This window comes from Chiloscyllium punctatum, chromosome 42 (assembly GCF_047496795.1).
Source record: "Chiloscyllium punctatum isolate Juve2018m chromosome 42, sChiPun1.3, whole genome shotgun sequence".
NCBI classification, from domain to species: Eukaryota; Metazoa; Chordata; class Chondrichthyes; order Orectolobiformes; family Hemiscylliidae; genus Chiloscyllium; species Chiloscyllium punctatum.
This window is the reverse complement of record NC_092780.1, coordinates 42,215,464-42,238,649: the sequence shown is the minus strand read 5'-3', so window position 1 is coordinate 42,238,649 and position 23,186 is coordinate 42,215,464. Positions and strand designations below refer to the sequence as shown.

The 23,186-nt window shown below is 42.8% G+C and overlaps 1 protein-coding gene across 1 annotated transcript in view; it reads left to right on the top strand.

Moving 5' to 3' along the window:
• LOC140465533 (nuclear factor 7, brain-like) overlaps nt 1–23,186 on the top strand; it is a 47,667-nt gene that overhangs the window by 9,484 nt on the left and 14,997 nt on the right. The window contains exons 2-4 of the mRNA XM_072561072.1: nt 17,290–17,523; nt 22,593–22,615; nt 22,704–22,825. Coding sequence (XP_072417173.1) covers nt 17,290–17,523; nt 22,593–22,615; nt 22,704–22,825 — 379 coding nt within the window. The remainder of the gene's footprint in view (nt 1–17,289; nt 17,524–22,592; nt 22,616–22,703; nt 22,826–23,186) is intronic.

Genomic DNA, 23,186 nt, shown 5'->3' with positions numbered 1-23,186 from the left:
GCCCCTTTGTCCTGATTCTCCCTCCCTGATCTTACCAGTGGTTCCCTTCCCCTGCCTCACCACTTACCTGCCACACCATTCCTTTATCCACTTGCCTTCCCATCCCCTTATCCAGTTACCCACTCATTCACCTGTCACTGGACCCTGTCAGATATTAGTCAGTCATGATCATCCACCTGCCACTCTACCCTATCAAGTTTTCAAAGAACCTTTTAAATCTTTAAACTTGTTGACTTGCCAAAATATGCCACAGATGTTGTAAAACTGGGATAGGGCTTGGATTCCTCTGATAATCCTACAGTATGAGAATACAGCTTACAGTTGGAGCAATACTGCAAACACCTGAAGCCTCTGGCATTGGGACTTGGGGCCAGAAATGCAGAGCTTGGACACAGGGTAAGAGACTAGGTCTGAGAGCAGAAATCCAACAGTGGTAGCAGCTCTCAGAAGATTCAGACTGACCAAAAGTGGAAAATTGCTGGATTGTTGCTGGGCCAAATGATGTTCACAATTAACATTAATATTTAGAACTTTAAAATCAAATTCACTATTTCTAAATGTTCAAAGTAAACATGCTGTGAGGACAATCAATACTGAGGAGGAGTGCTACAAATTATAAAAATATATTAATCAACTTGCAGAATTGGTATATAGTTAGCAGATTAATTTGAACGTAGATTATTGTGAATTACATAGTTTAGCACAGGTTAACAAAATCTTTCTAAAACCAAAAAACCAAAAGCTAAGGCAAAGAATAACTAAAAGTAAACTAAAGGCAAACTAAAACATAGGAGAAAGAAGATCTCAAACAGAAACAGAAATTGCTGGAGAAACTCAGCAGGTCTGTGGAGAGAAAGCAGTGTTCTGAAGAAGAGTCACTGGACTTGAAAGGTTAACTCTGTTTCTCTCTCCACAGATACTGCCAGACTTGTTGAGTTTCTCCAGCACATAGAACAGTACAGCACATTACAGACCCTTCAACCCTCGATGTTGTGCTGACCATTTATCCTACTCTAAGATCTAAATAACATACACACCCTACATTTTACTATCATGCATGTGCCTATTCAGGAGCTATTTAATGTCATTAATGTATCTGACTCTACTACCACTGCTGGCAGTGCATTCCATGTACCTGCCACTCTCTGTGTCAAGAATCTACCACTGATTTCCATTTTTTTTCAAAGACTGAGGTTTATTTAGAAGGGGTAGAATTGAGAACCAGAGAAATTTTGTTGTGTCTGTTCACCGAGCTGGGAGTTTGTGTTGCAAACGTTTCGTCCCCTGTCTAGGTGACATCCTCAGTGCTTGGGAGCCTCCTGTGAAGCGCTTCTGTGATGTTTCCTCCGGCATTTATAGTGGTTTGAATCTTCTGCTTCCGGCAGAAACATCACAGAAGCGCTTCACAGGAGGTTCCCAAGCACTGAGGATGTCACCAGGTTATAGTCCAACAGGTTTATTTGGAAGCACTAGTTTTTGGAGCGCTGCTCCTTCATCAGGAGGTTTTGGAGAATAAGATTGTAAGACACAGGATTTATAGCAGAAATTTACAGTGTGATGTAACTGAAATTATATATTGAAAAAGACCTGGATTGTTTGTTAAGTCTGTCATCTTTTAGAATGACCATGTTGGTTTCAGTTCTTTCATATGTAAATAGCAAAACTTTTTTAAAAAGTTACATTCTCAAGTGAACTTTAACAACTGGGGTGGCACAGTGGCTCAGTGGTTAATACTGCTGCTTCACAGCGCTAGAGACCCGGGTTCAATTCCTGCCTCAGGCAACTGTCTGTGTGGAGTTTGCACATTCTCCAAGTGCTCCGGTTTCCTCCCACAGTCCAAAGATGTGCAGGTTAGGTGAATTGGCCATGCTAAATTGCCCATAGTGTTAGGTGGATTAGTCAGGGGTAAATATAGTGGGGCGGGTTTCTCTTCGGAGGGTCAGTGTGGACTTGTTGGGCCAAGGGGCCTGTTTCCATGCTGTAGGTAATCTAATTGGTGTCATAGAACATAGAACATAGAACATAGAACAATACAGCGCAGTACAGGCCCTTCGGCCCTCGATGTTGCGCCGATCAAAGCCCACCTAACCTACACTAACCCACTATCCTCCATATACCTATCCAATGCCCGCTTAAATACCCATAAAGAGGGAGAGTCCACCACTGCTACTGGCAGGGCATTCCATGAACTTACGACTCGCTGAGTGAAGAACCTACCCCTAACATCAGTCCTATATCTACCCCCCCTTAATTTAAAGCTATGCCCCCTTGTAATAGCTGACTCCATACGTGGAAAAAGGTTCTCACTGTCAACCCTATCTAACCCCCTAATCATCTTGTACACCTCTATCAAATCACCCCTAAACCTTCTTTTCTCCAAAGAAAACAACCCCAAGTGCCTCAGCCTTTCCTCATAGGATCTTCCTACCATACCAGGCAACATCCTGGTAAACTTCCTCTGCACCCGTTCCAGTGCCTCCACATCCTTCCTATAGTATGGCGACCAAAACTGCCCACAATATTCCAGATGCGGCCGCACCAGAGTCTTATACAACTGCAGCATGACCTCAGGACTCCGGAACTCAATTCCTCTACCAATAAAAGCCAGTACGCCATATGCCTTCTTCACTGCACTATTTACCTGGGTGGCAACTTTCAGAGATCTGTGTACATGGACACCAAGATCCCTCTGCTCTTCCACACTACCAAGTAGTCTACCATTAGCCCAGTAATCCATCTTTTTATTACTCTTACCAAAGTGAATCACTTCACACTTAGCTACATTGAACTCCATTTGCCACCTTTCTGCCCAGCTCTGCAGCTTCTCTATATCCCGCTGTAACCTGCCATATCCTTCCTCACTGTCTACAACTCCTCCGACTTTCGTATCATCTGCAAACTTGCTCACCCAACCTTCTAACCCTTCCTCCAGGTCATTTATAAAAATGACAAACAGCAATGGTCCCAAAACAGATCCTTGCCGAACATCGCTAGTGACGGCACTCCAAGATTAACCTTTGCCATCAACTACTACCCTCTGTCTTCTTCCAGAGAGCCAATTCCTAATCCAAACCTCCAACTCACCCTCAATGCCATATCTCTGTATTTTCTGCAGTAGCCTACCATGGGGGACCTTATCAAACGCCTTACTAAAATCCATATATACCACATCTACCGCTTTCCCCTCATCTACCTCCTTCATCACGTTCTCAGAGAATTCAATAAGGTTTGTGAGGCACGACCTGCCCTTCACAAAACCATGCTGACTATCCTTGATCACATCATTCTTATCCAGATGTGCATAAATCCTATCCCTTACAATTCTCTCTAAGACTTTGCCCACAACAGAAGTGAGACTCACTGGCCTATAGTTACTAGGATTATCCCTACTCCCCTTCTTGAACAAGGGAACCACGTTTGCTAGCCTCCAGTCCTCTGGCACTACTCCTGTCGACAAAGAGGACACAAAAATCAAGGCCAATGGCTCAGCAATCTCCTCCCTTGCTTCCCAGAGAATCCTAGGATAAATGCCATCAGGCCCAGGGGACTTATCTATTTTCACCCTTGCCAGAATTTCCAACACCTCTTCTCTACATATCTCAAAGCCATCCATTCTACTTATTCGTGCCTCAGTATTCATATCGACAACAATGTCCTGTTCCTGAGTGAATACTGACGAAAAGTATTCATTCAGCGCCTCCCCAATCTCTTCAGCCTCCACACGCAACTTCCCATTACTATCCTTGATTGGACCTATTCCTTCCCTAGTCATTCTTTTATTCCTAACATACCTATAGAAAGCCTTAGGGTTTTCCCTAATCCTACCAACTAAGGACCTTTCATGTCCCCTCCTTGCTGCTCTTAGCTCTCTCTTCAGGTCCTTCCGGGCTACCTTATAACTCTCAATCGCCCCTATTGAACCTTCACGCCTCATCTTTACAAAGGCCGCCCTCTTCCATTTAACAAGGGATTCCAACTCCTTATTAAACCACGGCTCCCTCACACGACCCTTTCCTCCCTGCCTGATAGGTACGTACTTATCAAGGACACTCAATAGTTGCTCCTTGAACAAGTTCCACATATCAATTACGCTCTTGCCTTGGAATCTACTTTTCCAATCCACACATCCTAAGTCATGCCTCAACGCATCATAATTTCCCTGCCCCCAGCTATAACTCTTGCCCTGTAGTACACACTTATCCCTCTCCATCACTAGACTAAAAATCACCGAATTGTGGTCACTGTCCCCAAAGTGCTCACCTACCTCTAGTTCTAATACCTGGCCTGGTTCGTTACCCAGAACCAAATCCAGTATGGCCTCACCTCTTGTTGGCTTATCTACATATTGTGTCAGGAAACTCTCCTGCACACATTGCACAAACACTGACCCATCTCACGAACTTGAGCTATAGCTTTCCCAATCAATATCAGGAAAGTTAAAGTCTCCCATAACAATCACCCTATTACTGTCACTCTTCTCCTGAATCATCTTCGCAATCCTTTCTTCAACGATTCTAGGACTATTAGGAGGCCTGTAAAAGACTCCTAACAGGGTGACCTCACCTCTCCTATTCCTAACCTCAACCCAAACTACCTCAGATGGCAAATCTTCATCCATCTTCCTTTCCACCGCTGTAATACTATCTTTGACAAGCAAAGCCACACCCCCCCCTCTTTTACCCCCACCTCTGACCCTACTAAAACATTTAAACCCTGGAACCTGCAACAGCCAATCCTGTCCCTGATCATGTCTCCGTAATAGCCACAACATCGAAGTCCCAGGTACCAACCCACGCTGCGAGTTCACCTACCTTATTTCGTATACTTCTGGCATTAAAGTATACACACTTCAAGCCACTCTTCTGTTTACAGGCACCCTCCTTTAAGATTGATGCCATATTCCTAACCTCCCTACACTCCAGGTCCTGCACCCTAAAGCTACATGTTGGCTCAGATAATTTATTGAAGGTGTTCGCTTCTCTCTGTGAGGCTGTCTGTGCCACAATGGTCAGACTGATTCTAATCTAAAAAATGGATTTACAGAATCTTACATGGATTCATGCAGTAAACCTTTTCCATAAATTCTGTGTCTTACAATGTTATTTTCCACAATCACCAGATGAAGGAGAAGCGCTTCAAAAGCTAGTGCTTCCAAATAAACCTGTTGGACTATAGCCTGTTGTGTTGTGATTTTTAACCAATTGGTTTATTAGGGAAGGAAATCTTATGCCTGACCTATTTGTGAATCCAGACCAACAGCAATGTGTCATTGACTTTTAACAGTCCTCAGGGCGATTTTGGCATAGCCAGTAATGCCCACATCCCATGAATGAATTAAAAAGCAGAAAAAGCTTAGGTGAAGCATAAAATAAGGATAGAAATGGTCTGCTGATTGGCCTGTTTCATTTTGTATGATTGTAGACTACTTTGATGAGACTCCACTGGAATACTATGTATATCTCCACTCTCCTTAGCTGAGGAAGACTTTGCCTTCCTACAGTGAGTTCAACAATGGTTCATCAGGTTTATAGCTGTTAGGAGAAGGCTATCCATGAGGAGAATGGACATATAAACTCTGGAATTTAGAAGAGCAGTGATCTCACCTCATCGAAATAGATGACATTCATAGAAAATTTGACAGGATAGATATTGAGAAGCTGTTTCCCATACCTTAAGAGTCCAAACTTAGGGGCACAGTCTCCAGATAAGGAGTGGCCATTTAGAACTGAAAGGGGGAGAGTTTGGTTCATGAAGAGGATTGTATATCTTTCAGGAGTACGTTACCAGGGTAGAAAGAGAATTTGATACGGGGTATTACACCAGGGCAAGAAGATAATTTAATGTGGGGTATGGCACCAGGGCAAGAAGAGGATTTGATGTAATGGTTCAGCCCTGAACAGGCATGCTTCCTGACTCTATTTTGCCATTCTGTAATATGATCATCGATTTGTAACAAAACCCCATTGCATGGTAGCTCCGTCAGGCCTTCAGTTAACTTCATCAGTCCCTGATGTAAGGCTTATGCCTAAAACATTGATTCTTCTGCTCCTCTGACCTGCTGCCTGACCTGCTGTGCTTTTCCAGCAACACACTTTTGACTCTGATCTCCAGCATCTGTAGTCCTCACTTTCTTCAATTACCAAAGACATCCTTCCCATTCCTGTAGAAGGCAGGAGTTGGCAGGCAGAAGGTGCATAACATGTGAGGAAAGGTAGAGGATACCATGTACAAAACATGCTCTCTGTTAGTCTTATCCTGACAGGTAGGTGTTGAGTATCCATCCAGCCTTGGACCAGTTGAGGTACTTCAACAGCTCTCTCCATCACTGTTACCTTGTTAAGCTGCATCTGGGCTTGAGATGGGATCCAGCTTGTTCATGTCTCCTGTGCCCCAGAGTGAGCAGCCCCAACCTCCCCTCCCCCATCCCTGTCCCAAGCCATCTCCAGTTAGACTCACCTGCCTGAGTGGTGCCAGCAAGGTGCTTCCACTTTGCTTGAATGCCAGATTTGCCCATTCAATTGCTCAGGTCGGGCTTGACTTTGAACCCAGAAGTGGCCATCAATCCTGATGGTTCAGACTGGGACTACAGAGTTACCAGGTGGATATCTTCCCTCACAACTTCAGATAAGTCATTGTCTGAACCACACACAATTGTGTTGTGACTTCACAGAGATAAAGTCAGGACTGAGTCTCAAGTCAATAGACAGAAGCACAATATCCAGTTTAAAATCTCACAATGCTCTGATTTGTTTGTGATGTCTGAGCTTGATATTTTAATTATCAATGACTCCCATTTCTCTAGATTCTGAGTTTTCGCCATTTAGAACATACTCTGACTATCTTCGTTAAGTCAAAAGGAGATGTTTGAACCCTTTCCATTGTGCACAGTTTCTCCCATTCATCTAACTTATCAATCTTTCTTCAAAATTTTCATTCAATTCAGACTAAGATCATTGTAGTACACCAACAGTCTCATGCTGTCAATTAGAGAACTTGCCTATTTTCCCTACTCTCTGTCTCCTACTGCAGAGCTAATTTCTGAACCATGTCGACCAAAATGTCCATCAAAGCTAACCTCACTTCCCTGCACTTGGCCCATATTTTTCTAAACATTTCTTATCTATGTATTTGTTCAAATGCCTTTTAGATGTTGTTAATGTTGTACCCGCCTCTACTATTTCTGCTGGCAGCTAATTCCATATGCATTCCACCCTCTGTGTAAAACAGATGCCCCTCAGGTTCTCTTTTATTTTTTCCCCTCTTATCTTAAACTGCTGCCCTCTGATCCATGATTCCCCGACCCTAGGAAAAAGACTGAGTACATTCATCCTATCCATACCTCTCATGATCGTATATCCTTCTATAAGATCCTCCCTTGGTCTCCTGTGCTCTAAAGAAAAAAGACCTAGCTTGTTCAACCTCTCCCTATAACTCAGACCCTTGAGCCCTGGCAACATTCTTGTATTTTTTTTTCTGCATTATTACCTGTTGATTTCCTATAGCCAGATGACCAAAACTGAACACGATACTCCAATTGCAGCCTCACCAATGTTCTGTACAACTGCAACAAAACTTCCCAACTTCTATACTCAGTGCCCTAACTGATGAAGGCCAGTTACGTGCCGCAGTATTCCTAGCCTCAGGCCTGCTCTTATAGCCATTGTGTTTATGTGGTGAGTCCAATTGAAGTTCTGGTCAATAGTATCCATCAGGTTGTTGATAGTGGGGGATTCAGTGATGGTAACACTATTGAATGTTAAGGGGCAGTGGTCAGATAGTCTCTTACTGGTAATGGTCATAACCTGGCATTTATGTGACATGAATGTAATTTGCCACTTGTTAGCCCATGTTGGATATTGTCCAGATTTTGTTGCATTTGAATATAAAATGCTTCAGTATCTGAGGAGTTGTGACTGGTGCTGAACATTGTATAATCATTAGCAAATGTCTCCACTTCTGACCTTATGATGGAGGGAAGGTCATTGATAAAGCAGCTGAACATTGTTGAGCCTAGAACATTACCTGAGGAGCTCCTGCAGAGAGATGTCTTGGAGCTGAAGTGACTGATTTCCAACATCCACAACTATTTTCCAATCTGCCAGGTTTAATTCTAACCTGAGGAGAGTTTGCCCCCATTAATTCCAGTTTTGCTAGGGCTCCTTGATGCCATACTCGGTCGAATGCAGCCTTGATGTCAAAAGCTGTCACTTTTATTCATCTGTGGAAATCAACTCTTTTTTTTCCATGTTCGAACCAAGGCTGTAATGAGGTCAGGAGCTGATAGGGTCAAAAATCAATGTTGAACACACCCAAATGTATGCTGGTGGGCCACCAACTCTGCTGAGTCTGTTGTGCTGGTGGAATAGGACATACCAGGGATGATGTTGGTGCTGTCAGGGGCATTGTCTTTAAGTATGATTATGCCAAGCTATTGACTGAGTAGTCTGTGAGACAGATCTCCTAATTCTGGTATTATCCCCCAAATGTTGTTAAGAGTACTTTGCAGGGTTGACAGAGCTGTTTCTGTCGTGTCATTTCTGTTAGGAGAACGTGAGGACTGCAGATGCTGGAGATCAGAGTTGTGAGTGTGGTACCACACTCTTGTGTCTTTTCTGTTGTCTAGGTCAATGCTGGGTGACCCATTCAGTTTCATTTTTTTGAGGCATCGTCATGATTGATACAACTGAATGATCATTTCAGAGGGCAATTGAGAGTCAACCACATAGCTTTCGAGCCGGAGTCACATGTCGGTGAGGATGGTGATTTCCATCCCCAAGGCACATTAGTGAACCAGATGGGTTTTTCGACAATCACCAATGGTTTCCTAGTCAGCAGAAGATTCTTAATTCCACATTTTCTTTATTGAATTCAAATTCCACCATCAACCATAGTGGGATTTGAACCCAGGTCCCCAAAACATTTTTTTTTAGATTACTTCAGCCCAGAATTGAAAACAGAGATGTCGAGGAAGGGAAGGGAAGAGTCAGAGATGGGGCAGGTGAAGGTGTGAATGAGGTGGAATTTGGAAACAAAATCGATAAACTTTTCCAATTCAGGACAAGAAAGGGAAGCAGTGCTAGGAGTAGAGAGGTTTCCTCTGATTCCTTAAGTTCCCCGTTTTGATACTGCAGTCACCTTCCCTACCTTCCCTTCCCCTCTGGAGTTCAGCTGTTTGGTCTATATTTGGTCAAGAATTGTATCAACACCAGGAGTTGAGTAGCACTGTCGTTCCCGAGTTGACCATCAATGAACAGGTTATTATTGACTAAGTGCTGCTTGATAGCACTGTTGACGACACCTGCATCCCTTTGCTGACAAGTGGGAGTAGACTAATGGAACTGGAATTGGCCTTGCTGGATTTGTCCTGCTTATTTTGTGGACAGGATATAATTGGATAAGACTGAATTACTATGTCGATACCAGTGCTATCTTTGTACTGGAACAGGTGGTGAAAGGGCACAGCATTTAGAGCACACTTCTTTTGTACTGTTGTCAGAATGTTGTCAGATCCTATTGCTTCTTTTTTCTTTCAAATGGGCTTTATTATTTGGGGTGGTCAGTCTTCTCTCTCTACCTCTCAATCTCTCAACAGTTGATGTCAGACTCTGTCCTGGGATTACTTATGCTGTCCCATTTGTGATTGAGTTTGCAGCAGCCATATATGGGAGGTTGGGGGGGAGGGGGCTCTTCGCAATAGATGTGATGCTGTTGCTCACCGTGCCTCATAGTACACCCCTCCCCCCAGTCATCGGTCTTGCCCTCAAGTTTGATGTGCTGTGCTTCACTCTCACTGCCCACCTTGCTGAGCTCACACTTCACCTCCTCATCCAAATGCATCTTCTGCAGAACCTTGGAGAAGAGGTGATTGATAGTACTGCTCTGGCTGATTTATTCTGGCTGGAACAGAGAGTAGGCTCCTCTCTCCTTCATCTCCCTGAGTATGGGCTGCCTGCTAACGGTTGTATTTCCTGAAGCACTGCAGTTTTTTTGCTGGCCTGCATTCTTCTCCACTCGTTTATCTCACACACAGGTATTCGTGCTGCTGTCTCTTTGTCTTTCTATCTTCCTTGTCTTCACTTTCTTTTGAGAGTTTCTTTTGCTACGTCAGTTTCTTTCCTTTCTTTCTCTGTTATATTCTTTCTAATGGGCTTGTGCCTTTGCTTCACCAGTTTGGTGACCTCCAGCTGGCACTTTCATGCCTCCCTAATTAACGGCCTGTCCCCCATAATTCGCTGGTTCTGCTGCAAGGATTTGCAATGCGCCTTGGCAGCCCACAGCGATCATTGGGCCTTGGGGCAGCTGCGAAGGAGGAGCCTATTGCAGTATTCAGTGCCTTTAGCTATTTCTAGATATTGAACATAGAACAGAGAACATAGAAAAGCAAAGCACAGAACAAGCCCTTTGGCCCACAATGTTGTACCGAGGATTGATCCTAATGTAAACTAAAATAACCTAACCTACACACTCCTCAATTCACTGCTGTCCATGTACATGTCCAGCAGTCGCTTAAATGTCCCTAATGACTTTGCTTCCAACACCACCACTAGCAAAGCATTCCAGGCATTCAAAATACTCTATGTAAAGAACCTACTTCTGACATCTCCGCTATACCTTCCTCCTAATTTCTTAAAATTATGACCCCTCGTGCCAGCCAGTCCTGCCCTGGGGAAAAGTCTCTGGCTATTGACTCTGTCCATGCCTCTCATACACCTCAATTGAATAGAGTGAATCAGATTGGCATCTCTGATCATCAACTCAACATTTCTAGTTGTCGTATGCTAATTGGCTGTGCTCCCCTATCATTAAGGATAGGATGTTTTTGGAGTTTCCTCTTCCAGTGATTGCTTTAGTGACTACCACCATTCATGGCTGCAATGCGGCAGAACTGTTTAGATCTGATCTGTTGATTGTGGCATTGCTTAGCTCTGCCTGTCATTTGCTGCTCATGCTGTTTTGGTATCAGGTTGACAGCTCATTTTTAACTATACCTGGTATGTCTTCCTGCATTCTTCATTGAACTAGGGTTGATCTCCCAGCTTGATGTAATGGCAGAGAAGGAGATACACCAGGTCATAGAGTTACAGGTTGCAGTTGCTACTGCTGATGGTCCACAGCCCCTCATAGATGCCCACTCTTGAGTTATGTCTGTTCAAAATCTATCCATGCACATTGGAAGTGCCACACAACACAACAGAGGGTGTCCTCGATGTGAAGATCCAAAAGAATTGTATCCAAAAGAATTGTGCAATTGTCAGTTCCACTGATATTGTCATGGATGGAGATATTTGTGACAGGCAAATTGGTGAGGTCAAGCGATTACTAAAGCTGGATACTTTAAAAATGTCAATGTTACCAGGCAGAGGCAACATGGTTTTGTGAAAGGGAATTCATGGATAACCAATTTTTTTGAGTTCTTCAAGGAGGTAACATATACTATGAATAAAAGAAAACCAATGGATGCAATGTACTTGGATTTCCAAAAGATATTTGATAAATTGGCATATTAAAGTTTATTGCAGCAAATAAGAGACTAAAGAATTAATAATGGAAAATAAGGAAATGGCAGATGAATTTTTCATCTACACTAGAAAGGATAAAAGTAACAGGATAAAAGTGGATTTCTGGAACAGTTTGGGAATGGAGTTGTATCCACAGGAGTTAAGAGGTTAAGAGGTGGCTTGAATGAAATATAAAAGATTCTGAGAAGTTTTGACAGGGTGAATTTGGAAAAGATATTTCGTCTTATGGGGCATTCTAGAACTAGGGCCCACTGTCTAAAAATAATGAGTTGCTCATTGAAAATAGAGTTGATGGGAATTGTTTTTTCTCTCGACAGTCATAACTTGTTGGAACTCTCTTCCTTGAAAGGCAGTGGAAAGAGTCACTGATTATTTTATGGCAGAAGTAGATCAGTTTTTGATGTCTAATGTCTAATAATCTAAAGATTATTTGAAAATAGGTGTGAATGTGAAGTAATCAGTTGAGCAATGACCATATTGACTAGTGAAGCAGGTCTGAGGGAATGAGCAGCCTAGTCCTGTTCCTAATTCATAAATTTGTATGTAAGTACATCTTTCCCACTTGTTGGTTCCTTCACCGCATGTCGCAGTCCCAAACTAGAAGCGATGTCCTTTAGGACTCGACAAATTCAGTCAACAGTGGAGATACAGAGCCACTCTTGGAGAGGAGCATTGAAATCCTCATCCAGAGTACAATCTATGCCCTTGTCAGGTTCAATGTATCATCCAAGCCGTGGTCAACATGGAGGATTGTGGATTCACCAGTGATGATGGTCGGCCATAATTAGCATGTGGTTTCCTTGCCCATCCATATGTGACCTGATACAATAAGATTCCTTGGGGCTTTGGGGTCAATGTCGAGGATTCTAAGGTCAACTTCATCTCAACTATATTCTACCTTGTCAAAAGTCACATGACACAGGTGTATTTGAAACTGCAAACTTTTGGAGCCTCCACTTCTTCCTCAAGCAGCCAGGTGAAAGAGAATACATCACACTATAACCCGGTGTCCTGTGATTTTTGACTTTGTCCACCTCAGCCCAACACCAGCACCTCCACATATTCTACCTTGCTAGCATGTCTGGTTGATTAGAAGAAAGTGAGGACTGCAGATGCTGGACACCAGAGTTGAAAAATGTGGTGCTGGAAAAACACAGCAGGCCAGGCAGCATCCAAGAGCAGGAGAATTGACGTTTCGGGCATAAGTCCTCCTTCAGGAATGAGGCTGGTGTGCCAAGCGGGCTGAGATAAAGTTGGTTGATTAGAAGGACAGGGATGGTGATGGTGGTGCCTGGGACATTTTCTGTAAGGCACTATTATGTAAGAATGACAATGTTGGTCAGCTGTTGAAAAGCCCTCCAAGCTGCGGGGATGTTCGTAAATAAGATTTTGCAAGGTCAACAGGACAATATATCATTAGTTCCACATTTCTGGCCAGTTCATTCAGTTTCATTCCTTTTAATCAAACCTTGTAGCAGCTGGATATAAATGAGTGGCTTGTTAGGTTATTTCAGAGTCAACGATATTGCTATGGATTCAGTGTCATGTGGAAATCAGACTAGATGGGATGGCATATTTTAGTGACCAGTTGGGTTTTTGTAACAATGTTCAGTGATAATACCACTACATTACACCCACCCATGTCTGCCATTCCATTTGATTCATTGACAATATCACTTTCATCAGAGACAAGAATATGGGACTATATCACTCATGACCACTCAGTTTTCCAAATATACATATAACAGGGCTATGATGTAATTTCTACACAACTCGAACCATTAAGACTTGCAATTCCCTGTATGCAATCTTGATGTGAATTCCTTGGTTAGTAATTTATATTTTGCAGATCAATGAAAGCGATACTAAGAGGTATTTTATTCTCAGCATGAACTGACTACAATGTTGGAATCGCTGAAAAGAAAGCTCATCCATCACCAAGTAATAAAGTCCAACTATGAGGAGAATCTGACACAGTTGATGGTGCGTGAGTATTGAACATGGCTGTGACCAGCTTATGAAATGACTAGAATGTAATTAATGGCTGATCTATTCATGCCAAACTCTCACAAAGTGTCAATGATGAATCAGATACCATGGCTCAAAGACCAGTGTGTTATATTTTCCTGCATGCTTTGCTGAGTTACTCTATCAATCAAACTCATATTCTGCAGCTTCATAGTCTTCTTTTCATGGGTCATATTTAATTAATATTTACAAATCGCAGCATGGAGTGGGCACAGCGGTCTGGGGGATGGATTGATGAGTAATTGCTTTGTGCTGCCAATTTCATTCATCAGTTTTATGAAGAAATTAGTGATCATTCCAACTCCTGATTGTTAAGTAGTGACTTAGACTACAAAATGTAGATTACAAGCAAAAAGTAGCATCAAGTCTGACGGAATCTATGGAGGGAGATACAGAATCAATACTTCAGGACCTTTCATTATAATTGAAAAAACTCTGCTATTGACTACTGCTCTCCTTGTCTCAGTCAGTCTCCACTGCCTCTGGCTTCTGTCAGTTTCTGTTGCCCCTGACTTCTGTCAGTTTCCACTAGCCCTAGCTTTTGTCAGTCTCCACTGCTCCTGGCTCCTGTGGGCCTCAGTTCCCAATTCCTGGATTTTATCATCTGCATGCACCCCCCACCCCGACCTCTCAGCCTGCTTCCTAGGCTCACTTTCCAGCTTCCCCAACCTCCCATTTTGTTCCAGGCTGCTAGCTTACAGCCTCAGGACTCTATCATCTCCAGGGTGAGTGAGTCCTGCAGTCAGTCTCCAGATCTTTCAAATGAACCTGTTGGACTATAATCTGGTGTTGTCTGATTTTTAATGTTATCCACCCTAGTCCAACACCAGTACCTCTACATCAAGTCTCCAGATCATATTTCCTGTTGCTGGTGAAGCAGAAAATCTGAAGACTGCTATATATTCAGGTGTGAACTTGTTCTGGGTTAAGTTGACCTGTTGGTTCTGGTTAGCCCCCATACAAACCAAATAACTCTGGTAAGAGAAAGGGGAGACATTGGTGCATTTTTCTGCTGATTCCAAATGTTTTTTCTTTTGGGGGTAGCGACCTAACAGGCTTTAAGCAAGTATAAAGACAGGGAAATGAGGAACAGGCAGTAGGGGAGGGACAAGAATTGGAGCAAAGGTCAGCAATAGGAAGGAAAGCAGAAAAGATTAAATGACTGAAGGATTAATGTTGTAAGGCAAAAGAGGACAGGAAAGAATAAAGCGAAGAGTTAAAAGATGGGTCCAGTGGAGATATAAATGATAGCAGCAGAATAATTACTTTTTTCAGATTAGATTCTCTACAGTGTGGAAACAGGCCCTTCAACCCAACAAGTCCACGCTGACCCTCTGAAAAGTACCCAGACCCATCTCCCCTGACTAATGCACCTAACACTATGGGCAATTTAGCATGGCCAATTCACCTGGCCTGCACATCCTTTGGATTGTGGAAAGAAAGAGCACAACAGCACAGACACCAGGAGAATATGCGAACGCCACACAGACAGTTGCCCAAGGTGGGAATTGGACCTGAGTCCCTGGCACTGTGAGGCAGCAATGCTAACCACTGAGCCACTTTTCTGAAGGAAAGAAGCATCTGTTATGGTCTAAAACTGCTGAGGGTCCAGAAGGCTGTAAAATGTTTAACTGAAAAATGAGATGCTGCACCTCAAGCTTTCATTGAATTGTGTTGAGATGAAGGAGACCTAGAACAGAGGTTAGAGTAGGAATGGGCCAGGAATTATAATGGCAAGCAACTGAAAATTAGAGGCTATGGATTTTGAGACAAAGGACATGACTGAGAGGGCTATGCAAGAAAATTGGGTTAACGGAGCAAACCTTCAGCCTTGAACACCCCACTCCCCCAGCACACACATTTGGAAATAATCTGGATATAATCACCTTTGGAAAATGAATGTTGTGCATTAGAATGAATTTAAACATTTACATTTTTTGGATGGACTTATTTTATATGGGAAATGGAATATGATTAATCTGATTGTAAATTCTCAATGTTCTATACTTTTCATAGGATATGCATAAGCAAAATGCACATTGTTACAATTTGGGCAGGCTAGATTAAATTATTTACTGGTTTGAAGCTTTGCAACAATCATGTTGATGTACAAATATGTGAAAACTGTTGCTTTAACAGAAAAGCGGCACAGTGGCTCAGTGGTTAGCACTGCTGCCTCACAGCACCAGGGTCCCAGGTTTGATTCCAGCCTCAGGTAACTGTGTGGAGATTGCACATTCTCCCTGTGTGTGTGTGGGTTTCCTCCGGGTGCTCCGGTTTCCTCCCACAGTCCAAAGATGTGCAGGTCAGGGGGAATTGGCCATAGGTCAATTAGTCAGAGGGGAATGGGGCTGGGTGGGTTACTCTTCGGAGGGTTAGTGTAGACTGGTTGGACTGAAGGGCCTGTTTTCACACTGTAGGGAATCTAATCTAAAGAGGAATATGTGAAAGGCAGCAATGCAATATATGAAAACTTACATGTGTCAGTAAAAGCAAGGTACTGTGGATGTTGGGCATCTGAAATAAAACCAAAAAGTAAATCCAAAGTAGATCATATTGGACTTGAGTCATTAACTCTATGTCTCTCTCCATTGATGTTGCCAGACCTACTGAGATTCTCTAGCACTTCCTGTTTCTATAATGGATGTCAGTATAAGTGGATTCAGGACATGTATTTAATTTGATTATATTTTAACCTTTAATTCTCACTGCTGAAGTGTGTATGTTTAATTATGTTGTCTCAAAAATAGTTACTTCAGCTTTTTGTAGGCCACCACCTTCCCCGCTTCCCTCCCACGTGCACCCCCCCCGCACCCCTCCCCCGACAACACCCACTAAATTTTGCCACTGTAATTGTTTGCTCACTGGTTGCCCTGATGATCAAATAATGACTTGTTATTTAGCAATGAATGAATATTGCATGAATCCGGAACTGTAGGATTGCTGATGCCCATGTAACTATATCACAAAATGAATATCAAGTACTTAGCTGCAAATGGCAAAATTTGATTATGATCCTTACTTAACATTGAAAGAAGCTTGCATTATATAGCTCCTTTCATGCCTTATGATCACCCCAAAATGCCTCAGACTTTAAGTTACTGAATGAACAATAATTAATTGATCTTGTAATGTCTCAATTCTGTCATGGAAGCCAATACAGTTATCACTTTGTACACAGCAAAAACACACTATAAGCAAAGTGATCATGATAAGATAATCTTTTCATTCACGTGAATTGACAGATACCTATTGGCTGGGACACAAAAGAGGTAATAGAGTCAGGAATTTACATTCTCGTTTGTTAATTTCTGCTGTAAGCATCCTAGGATGAGAAGGCATTATAATAATGTTCTTTTCAAAACAATATTTTGAACACTTTTCTTTATTAGTAATAACATTATTAGAGATGGACAAAAACTTTCATGTGTACTTGACGTGAAGAATCATTCCATGAGGCTAGGAACAGTTGACTTGCCTTCTGTTTGGCTGTCAGACAGCAGTGTGGTACATGGGTCACCCAATAGCAGGACTGTGATTGAAGGCACTTGTTCATGCATTGACACCAAACTGATCAAAATTGGGTGAGTGCCATCCTGAATCCAATTGGGCAATTTACCCCCAGAAGATCCACTGTCATTTTTCTCCTTGCTTTCTCTTTCTCCCTCTCTGTCCTTCCCTTGCTCCCTCAACCACCCACCCTCCTCGGTTTAACCCTGTGTGCTGTGGTTACTTTCTGTAGGATGAAGTGTCTCTGACAGAGCAGAGTATTGGGAGGGTCTTTGTACATCTTCATGAGTACCTGAGAATGGAAGAAGAGAATATTATGCAGGAACTCCACAACGATGCGTGGCAGCGATTCACTGTGCTGGAAGAAATCATCATGCAATTGACTTTCGAGTCCACCTCATTATCAGACACTATTCAAGCAGTCAGTGAAGATCTGATTCAGGAAGATGCCATACTATTCTTAATGGTTAAGTATTTTATACCAAGTAAGCTATTCATTGTCCCAACATCACCTCCACCATTGAATACTACTGCTGATCACTGTGAATTTGCTTGGTTCTTGTGAGATCACAGATGCATGCTGGTGATGCTTCCCTCTCTTGGCCCTCTCACGGTATTAGGAAAATGCCATTTGGAAGTTAGAGTTATCTACATAGGGGAGAGTGGAACAAAGGAAAAATATTATTACTCATGTCTCACACCTGCCAACACTTGACTCCAGGAATCCTGCAGTAGAAAAGGGAAGAAGTTGCACCTATTTGTTGGCAGCCTATGCCCTATTTGTCCCCACACTTGGCTATAGATTACATGATAGCCTGGTGTGCCATTCACCAGGAGAAACACCACTCATAGGGGCAATCACATATATTTCTGAAAAACCGTTTAGGACTTCATTGCGGTTGCACTTTATAAAATTCTTGAATTTACAGCTTCATCTGAGCAAAGTGAAGGACATGTTCTGAGCTGAGGCACCAGTTCATTGTGAGCTCTTGAGCAGTGCTGACATTTGGCAATATCCTTTCTAACTTTTATATTAGTGCATGAATTCAACAGTCTGCTAAATTCAAACAAAGAGGCAAAAGTGAGGACTGCAGATGCTGGAAACCAGAGTTGAGATCAGAGTGGTGCTGGAAAAGCACAGCAGGTCAGGCAGCATCTGAGGAGCAGGAAAATCAATGTTTCGGGCAAAAGGAATAGAGGCAGGAAGCCTTCAGGGTGGAAAGATACATGGGGGAGTGGGACTGGGGAGAAGGTAGCAAAGAGTACAATAGGTGAATGGGGTTGGGGATGGAGGTGATAGGTCAGAGGGGAGGGTGGAGTGGATAGGTGGGAAGGGAGATTGGCAGGTAGGACTGGTCATGAGGACAGTGTTGAGCTGGAAGGTTGGAACTGAGGTAAGGTGGGGGGAGGGGAAATGAGGAAACTGGTGAAGTCCACATTGATGCCCTGGGGTTGAAGTGTTCCGAGGCGGAAGATGAGGCGTTCTTCCTCCAGACATCGGGTGGTGAGGGAGCACCGGTGGAGGAGGCCCAGGACCTGCATGTCCTTGGCAGAGTGGGAGGGGGAGTTGAAGTGTTGGGCCATGGGGCGATGGGGTTGATTGATGCGGGTGTCCCAGAGATGTTCCCTGAAGGGGTTGCACAGTGGCTCAGTGGTTAGCACTGTTGCTTCACAGTGACAGGCACCCGGGCTTGGTTCCAGCTTTGGGCGACTTTGCACATTCTCCCTGTGTCTGTGTGGGTTTCCTCCAAGTGCTCCGGTTTTGTCCCACAATCCAAAGATGTGGAGGTTAGGTGAATTAGCCATGTTAAATTTCCTGTACTGTTCAGGGATGTGTAGGTTAGTGCATTAGTCAGGGGTAAATGTAGAGTAATAGGGGAGGGGAATGAGTCTGGGTGGGTTACTCTTGTTGGGCCAAATGGCCTGTTTCCATCTTATAGAGATTCTATGAATAATGTTTCATATTGAAATTCATAAGTCCATTAGAGTTCATAAGATATAGGAACAGAATTATGCCATTTGGCCCATCAAGACTGCTCTGCCATTCAGTCATGGCTGATATGCTCCTCACGACATTTTCCTGCCTTGTCACCACATCCCTTCAACCCATTACCAATTAAAAATCTGTCTAACTCCTCCTCAAATTTACTCACTGTCCCAGCATCTTTGGGGTAGCAAATTCTACAGATTCACAACTCTTTGGGAGAAATAGTTTCTCCTCAACTCTGTTTAAAATTTGCTCCCCCTTATCCTAAAATTATGACCTCTCATCCTAGAAGGCCCCACAAGAGGAAACATCCACTTCACATCAATTTTATCTACAACTTTTATCATCTTGAATACCTCAATTTGATCTGCCCTTGAAGATCTCAACCCCCTGGGAGGGGTCTTTCGGTTCCACGATCGGTCAAATAAACAACAGAAGTACGGTCCGCTACAACAAGATTTCACACTTTAATGAGTAATGGCTGGGCACAGGTTTGTCCAGCAACATAGAGGTTAAAGGCTTCTGTGTTTCTTGAAGAAATGGCACAACTTCACTTGGAACAAAGGCATTTTTTATATGTTTCTTAAGAAATAGTACAGCCTTAATTGCAGAGTAAATCCAATAAAGTATAATAAAATGACATAATGGACAGCAGGGTAACCCAATGATATTTCCTAGGAATCAAAGTTGTTTACCACACATTATCTCTTCCCACTTGCATTTCAAGGTTAGTTAGGGTGGTTAGTAATATCCTATCTAGCTTAGTTAATTCCATACTATGAAGGGTCCATTGTTCTGCTTTATCTTTGATTAAGTTAGCTCAGCATGGTAGGAGTGCAGCCTTTAGTAGGGTGAGAAGCCATTTTAAACATAGTGTTAATTTGCAGCCTGAAGCCATTTTATTATGTTACTTTATGTTACTTGCATTGAGAAGCCATTTTGTAGTTAGTACAATCATGCATAAAATGGTTGCTCTTGACAACAGCCTAAATCCAGATTTTAGATCCTCAACCTCATTCTTCTAAAGTCCAGAAAGTATAGGCCTAAACTATTCAATCTCTTTTCATACAACAAACCCCTCATCTCTGGGATCAATCTAGTGAACCTCCTCTGAACTGCCTCAAGTTAAATTACTATTTTGTTCTCACTAGCCAACACAAATATACTTAATCCAAAGCACATTTGGCATTTCTACCAGTCTTGGTGAAGTTTCTTGTGGGTGCCGGTCTACTGGACAGGACTGAATAGACAATATCTCTACTAGTGCATGACTACAGTAGGGCCTCATTGTCTAGGGTGCAGAAAAATATCGAAACCATAGAATGTGGAGACCGATACTTTGCATCTAAATCATCTGCATCCATCTTGGAGGTACTGAATGAGGACAATGTAGACAGAGCTTTATCCTATATCTAACTCTGTGGTGGAGCTGCTTGGGTGTGTTTGATGGGAAAGTGTAGAGAAAGCTTGACACTATACTGCTGCACTTCAGATGGTGTAGGCACACAAGCAGTGCTGTTAGGGACGATGTTCCAGGATTTTGACTCAGCAACACTGAAGGAATGGAGATAAATTTCCAAGTCAGGATGAATGGATTAGAGGGGAAATGGCATGAGCACATCACCACCTCCCTCTCATGCCCTTGTCCTTCTAGATGGTAATAGTCATGGGTTTGGAAGGTCCTGTCTGAACAACCCTGATGAATTTCAGAAATGCAACTTATAGATAGTACACACTGTTACCAATAAGTTGCAGTGTAGACAAACAAGAGGCTGGAAGAACACAGCAAGCCAGGCAGCATCAGGAGGTGGAGAAGTCAACATTTCAGGTATAACCCTTCTTCAGGACTGGGGAAGGGTGTAAGGGGGAGCTGCAAGTTCCCTTAGGATTGAGGAGTTTAGATTTGATCTCTTCATTGTGAGATTGTTTAGCCGTGTCTATTGCTTGATGCTTCTGCTGTTTGACACCCAAATAGTCCTGTTTGGCACCTTCAAAAAGGTGACTTCATTTTTAGGTTTGCTTGATGCTGCTCCTGGCATGACCACCTGCACTCTGCATTGAATCAGGACTGATCCCCTGGCTAGATGGTAATAGTGGGAGAAACACAATTTCATGAGAATGGTGATTGATTGTATTTGAGTACAATTCTGCTGCTGTTCATGGCCCACAGGACTTCATGAATGCACAGTCTTGAGTTTGAGATATTTAGTACAGAGATAGTACTCCACAACACAATGCAAAGTTGGCTCAATGTGAAATCAGGAAGCTGTCTTCACAAGTACTGTGTGTTGGTCACTCTTAGTGAAATTGTCATAGATAGATACATCTCCAGCCAGTAGATTGCTAAAGATGAGGTGAAGTACGATTATCCCTCTTGATGGTTTCTTCACCACCTGTTGCAGGCCCAACCTAGCAGCTATGTCCTTTAGGACCCGACCAGCTTGATGAGTAGTACTGCTGCTGAGCCACTCTTGATGGTGGACATTGAAATTCCCCACCGGGAGCACATTCCCTGTCTTTGCCACCCTCAGTGCTTCCTTAAAATGGCATTCAACATGGAGGAGTGTGGACTCTTCAACTGAGGTGGTTTGGTATGTATTCTGCAGGAGGTTTTGTCGTCCATATTTGGCTTGACTCTATGAGACTTCATGATGTACAGAGTCCTTGGAGACAATTCCGAGAACAATTTCCTGGTGATATGAATACCATAGTGTCACCACCAATGCTGGGTCTGTCTGGCCAGTGGGATAGGACATACGAAAGAATGACGATTGTAGTGTTGAGGATACCATCTGTAAGAGCACAGCAGGTCAGAAGTGCTGATTCCTGATGAAGGACGCTTGCCCAAAGCATCGATCCTCCTGCTCCTTGGATGCTGCCTGACCTGCTGTGCTTTTCCAGCACCACACTCTCGACTCTGATCTCCAGCATCTGCAGTGCTCACTTTCTCCCACTACCTGTAAGATACAATTCCATGGGTATATCTGACTGTTACTTGACCATATATAGCTCTCTCAGTTTTAGCATTAGCCTCCAGATGTTATAAGGAAGTTTTAGCACACCCAACATGGCTGTGTTTGCCCTTGTGGTTATTGGTACCAAGGCCAATGCCAGGCAGTCCATCCAGTTTCATTCTTTAAGTCTTTTTAGTGATTTTGATATAACTGAATGGCCATCTCAGAATTAGCCACATTGCTCTGAGTTTGGAGTCACATGCAGGTTAAACTGGGTAAGGATAGCAATTTTCCTTCTCTAAAGAGCAACTTAGGTGGTGAAGCAGATTGGTTTTATGAAAATTAAAAATAGTCATCACTAGATTTTTAAAAAAAATTAACCAACCACCCTGATCGGATGTGAATACAGATCCTCTGAGTATTACCATCACTAGCTTAGCAATACCACAAAGCCACCCACCACCTTCCTTGATCCTGTGCAGTAAGTGAACCAAAATTACTGTTCCTTTCAGTGAGCCTGTTAGACGCCTATTGTCTATTTACACGTCCTCTTGAGATGATCAATTTATTCATATCTGTGTTTTTATCTTTCAGAAACTGAAAACTACACAAGAGAGGTAACTCCATTTTGACACTGACTTTCTATTTGTTTGGACTTGTCTGAGTTGTCTACCTAATATTTTAACATTGAATTCCCATTTCTAGAATTAAAATGGCAATCTCCGATCCTAGGGATGTGTCAGTAAAGATAGATGGTGCCAAATATAAATTTCTGATGCTGTACAATTCCTGGAAAAAAATGGTCCACGAGATTGGTTTTAATACAGGTGAGGAAATTATTTGCAAAAAAAAATTTAGTTTTTGCAAAACATGGTTTTGAGAATCTTCCTTTCTTTACCTTCAGACTCCTAGTGCTTTATTTGCCGTTAGACCACCACAATGTTCAGTTTTACAGGGGGTCTCCAAGTTATAAGTGTCCAATGTGATCTCATATAGGTGTGTAATTTTAAAGATCTTCTATACAAATGGTAGATTGTTGAGTAAAGTTAAATCTCATGGCATCCAAGGAGACCTAGCTAATTGGATATAAAATTGGCTTGACAGTAGAAGTCAAACGCGTAAAAGTAGAGGATTGTTCTTCAGACTGGAGGCCTGTGTCCAATGGTGTTCTAAAGGGATTGGTGCTGA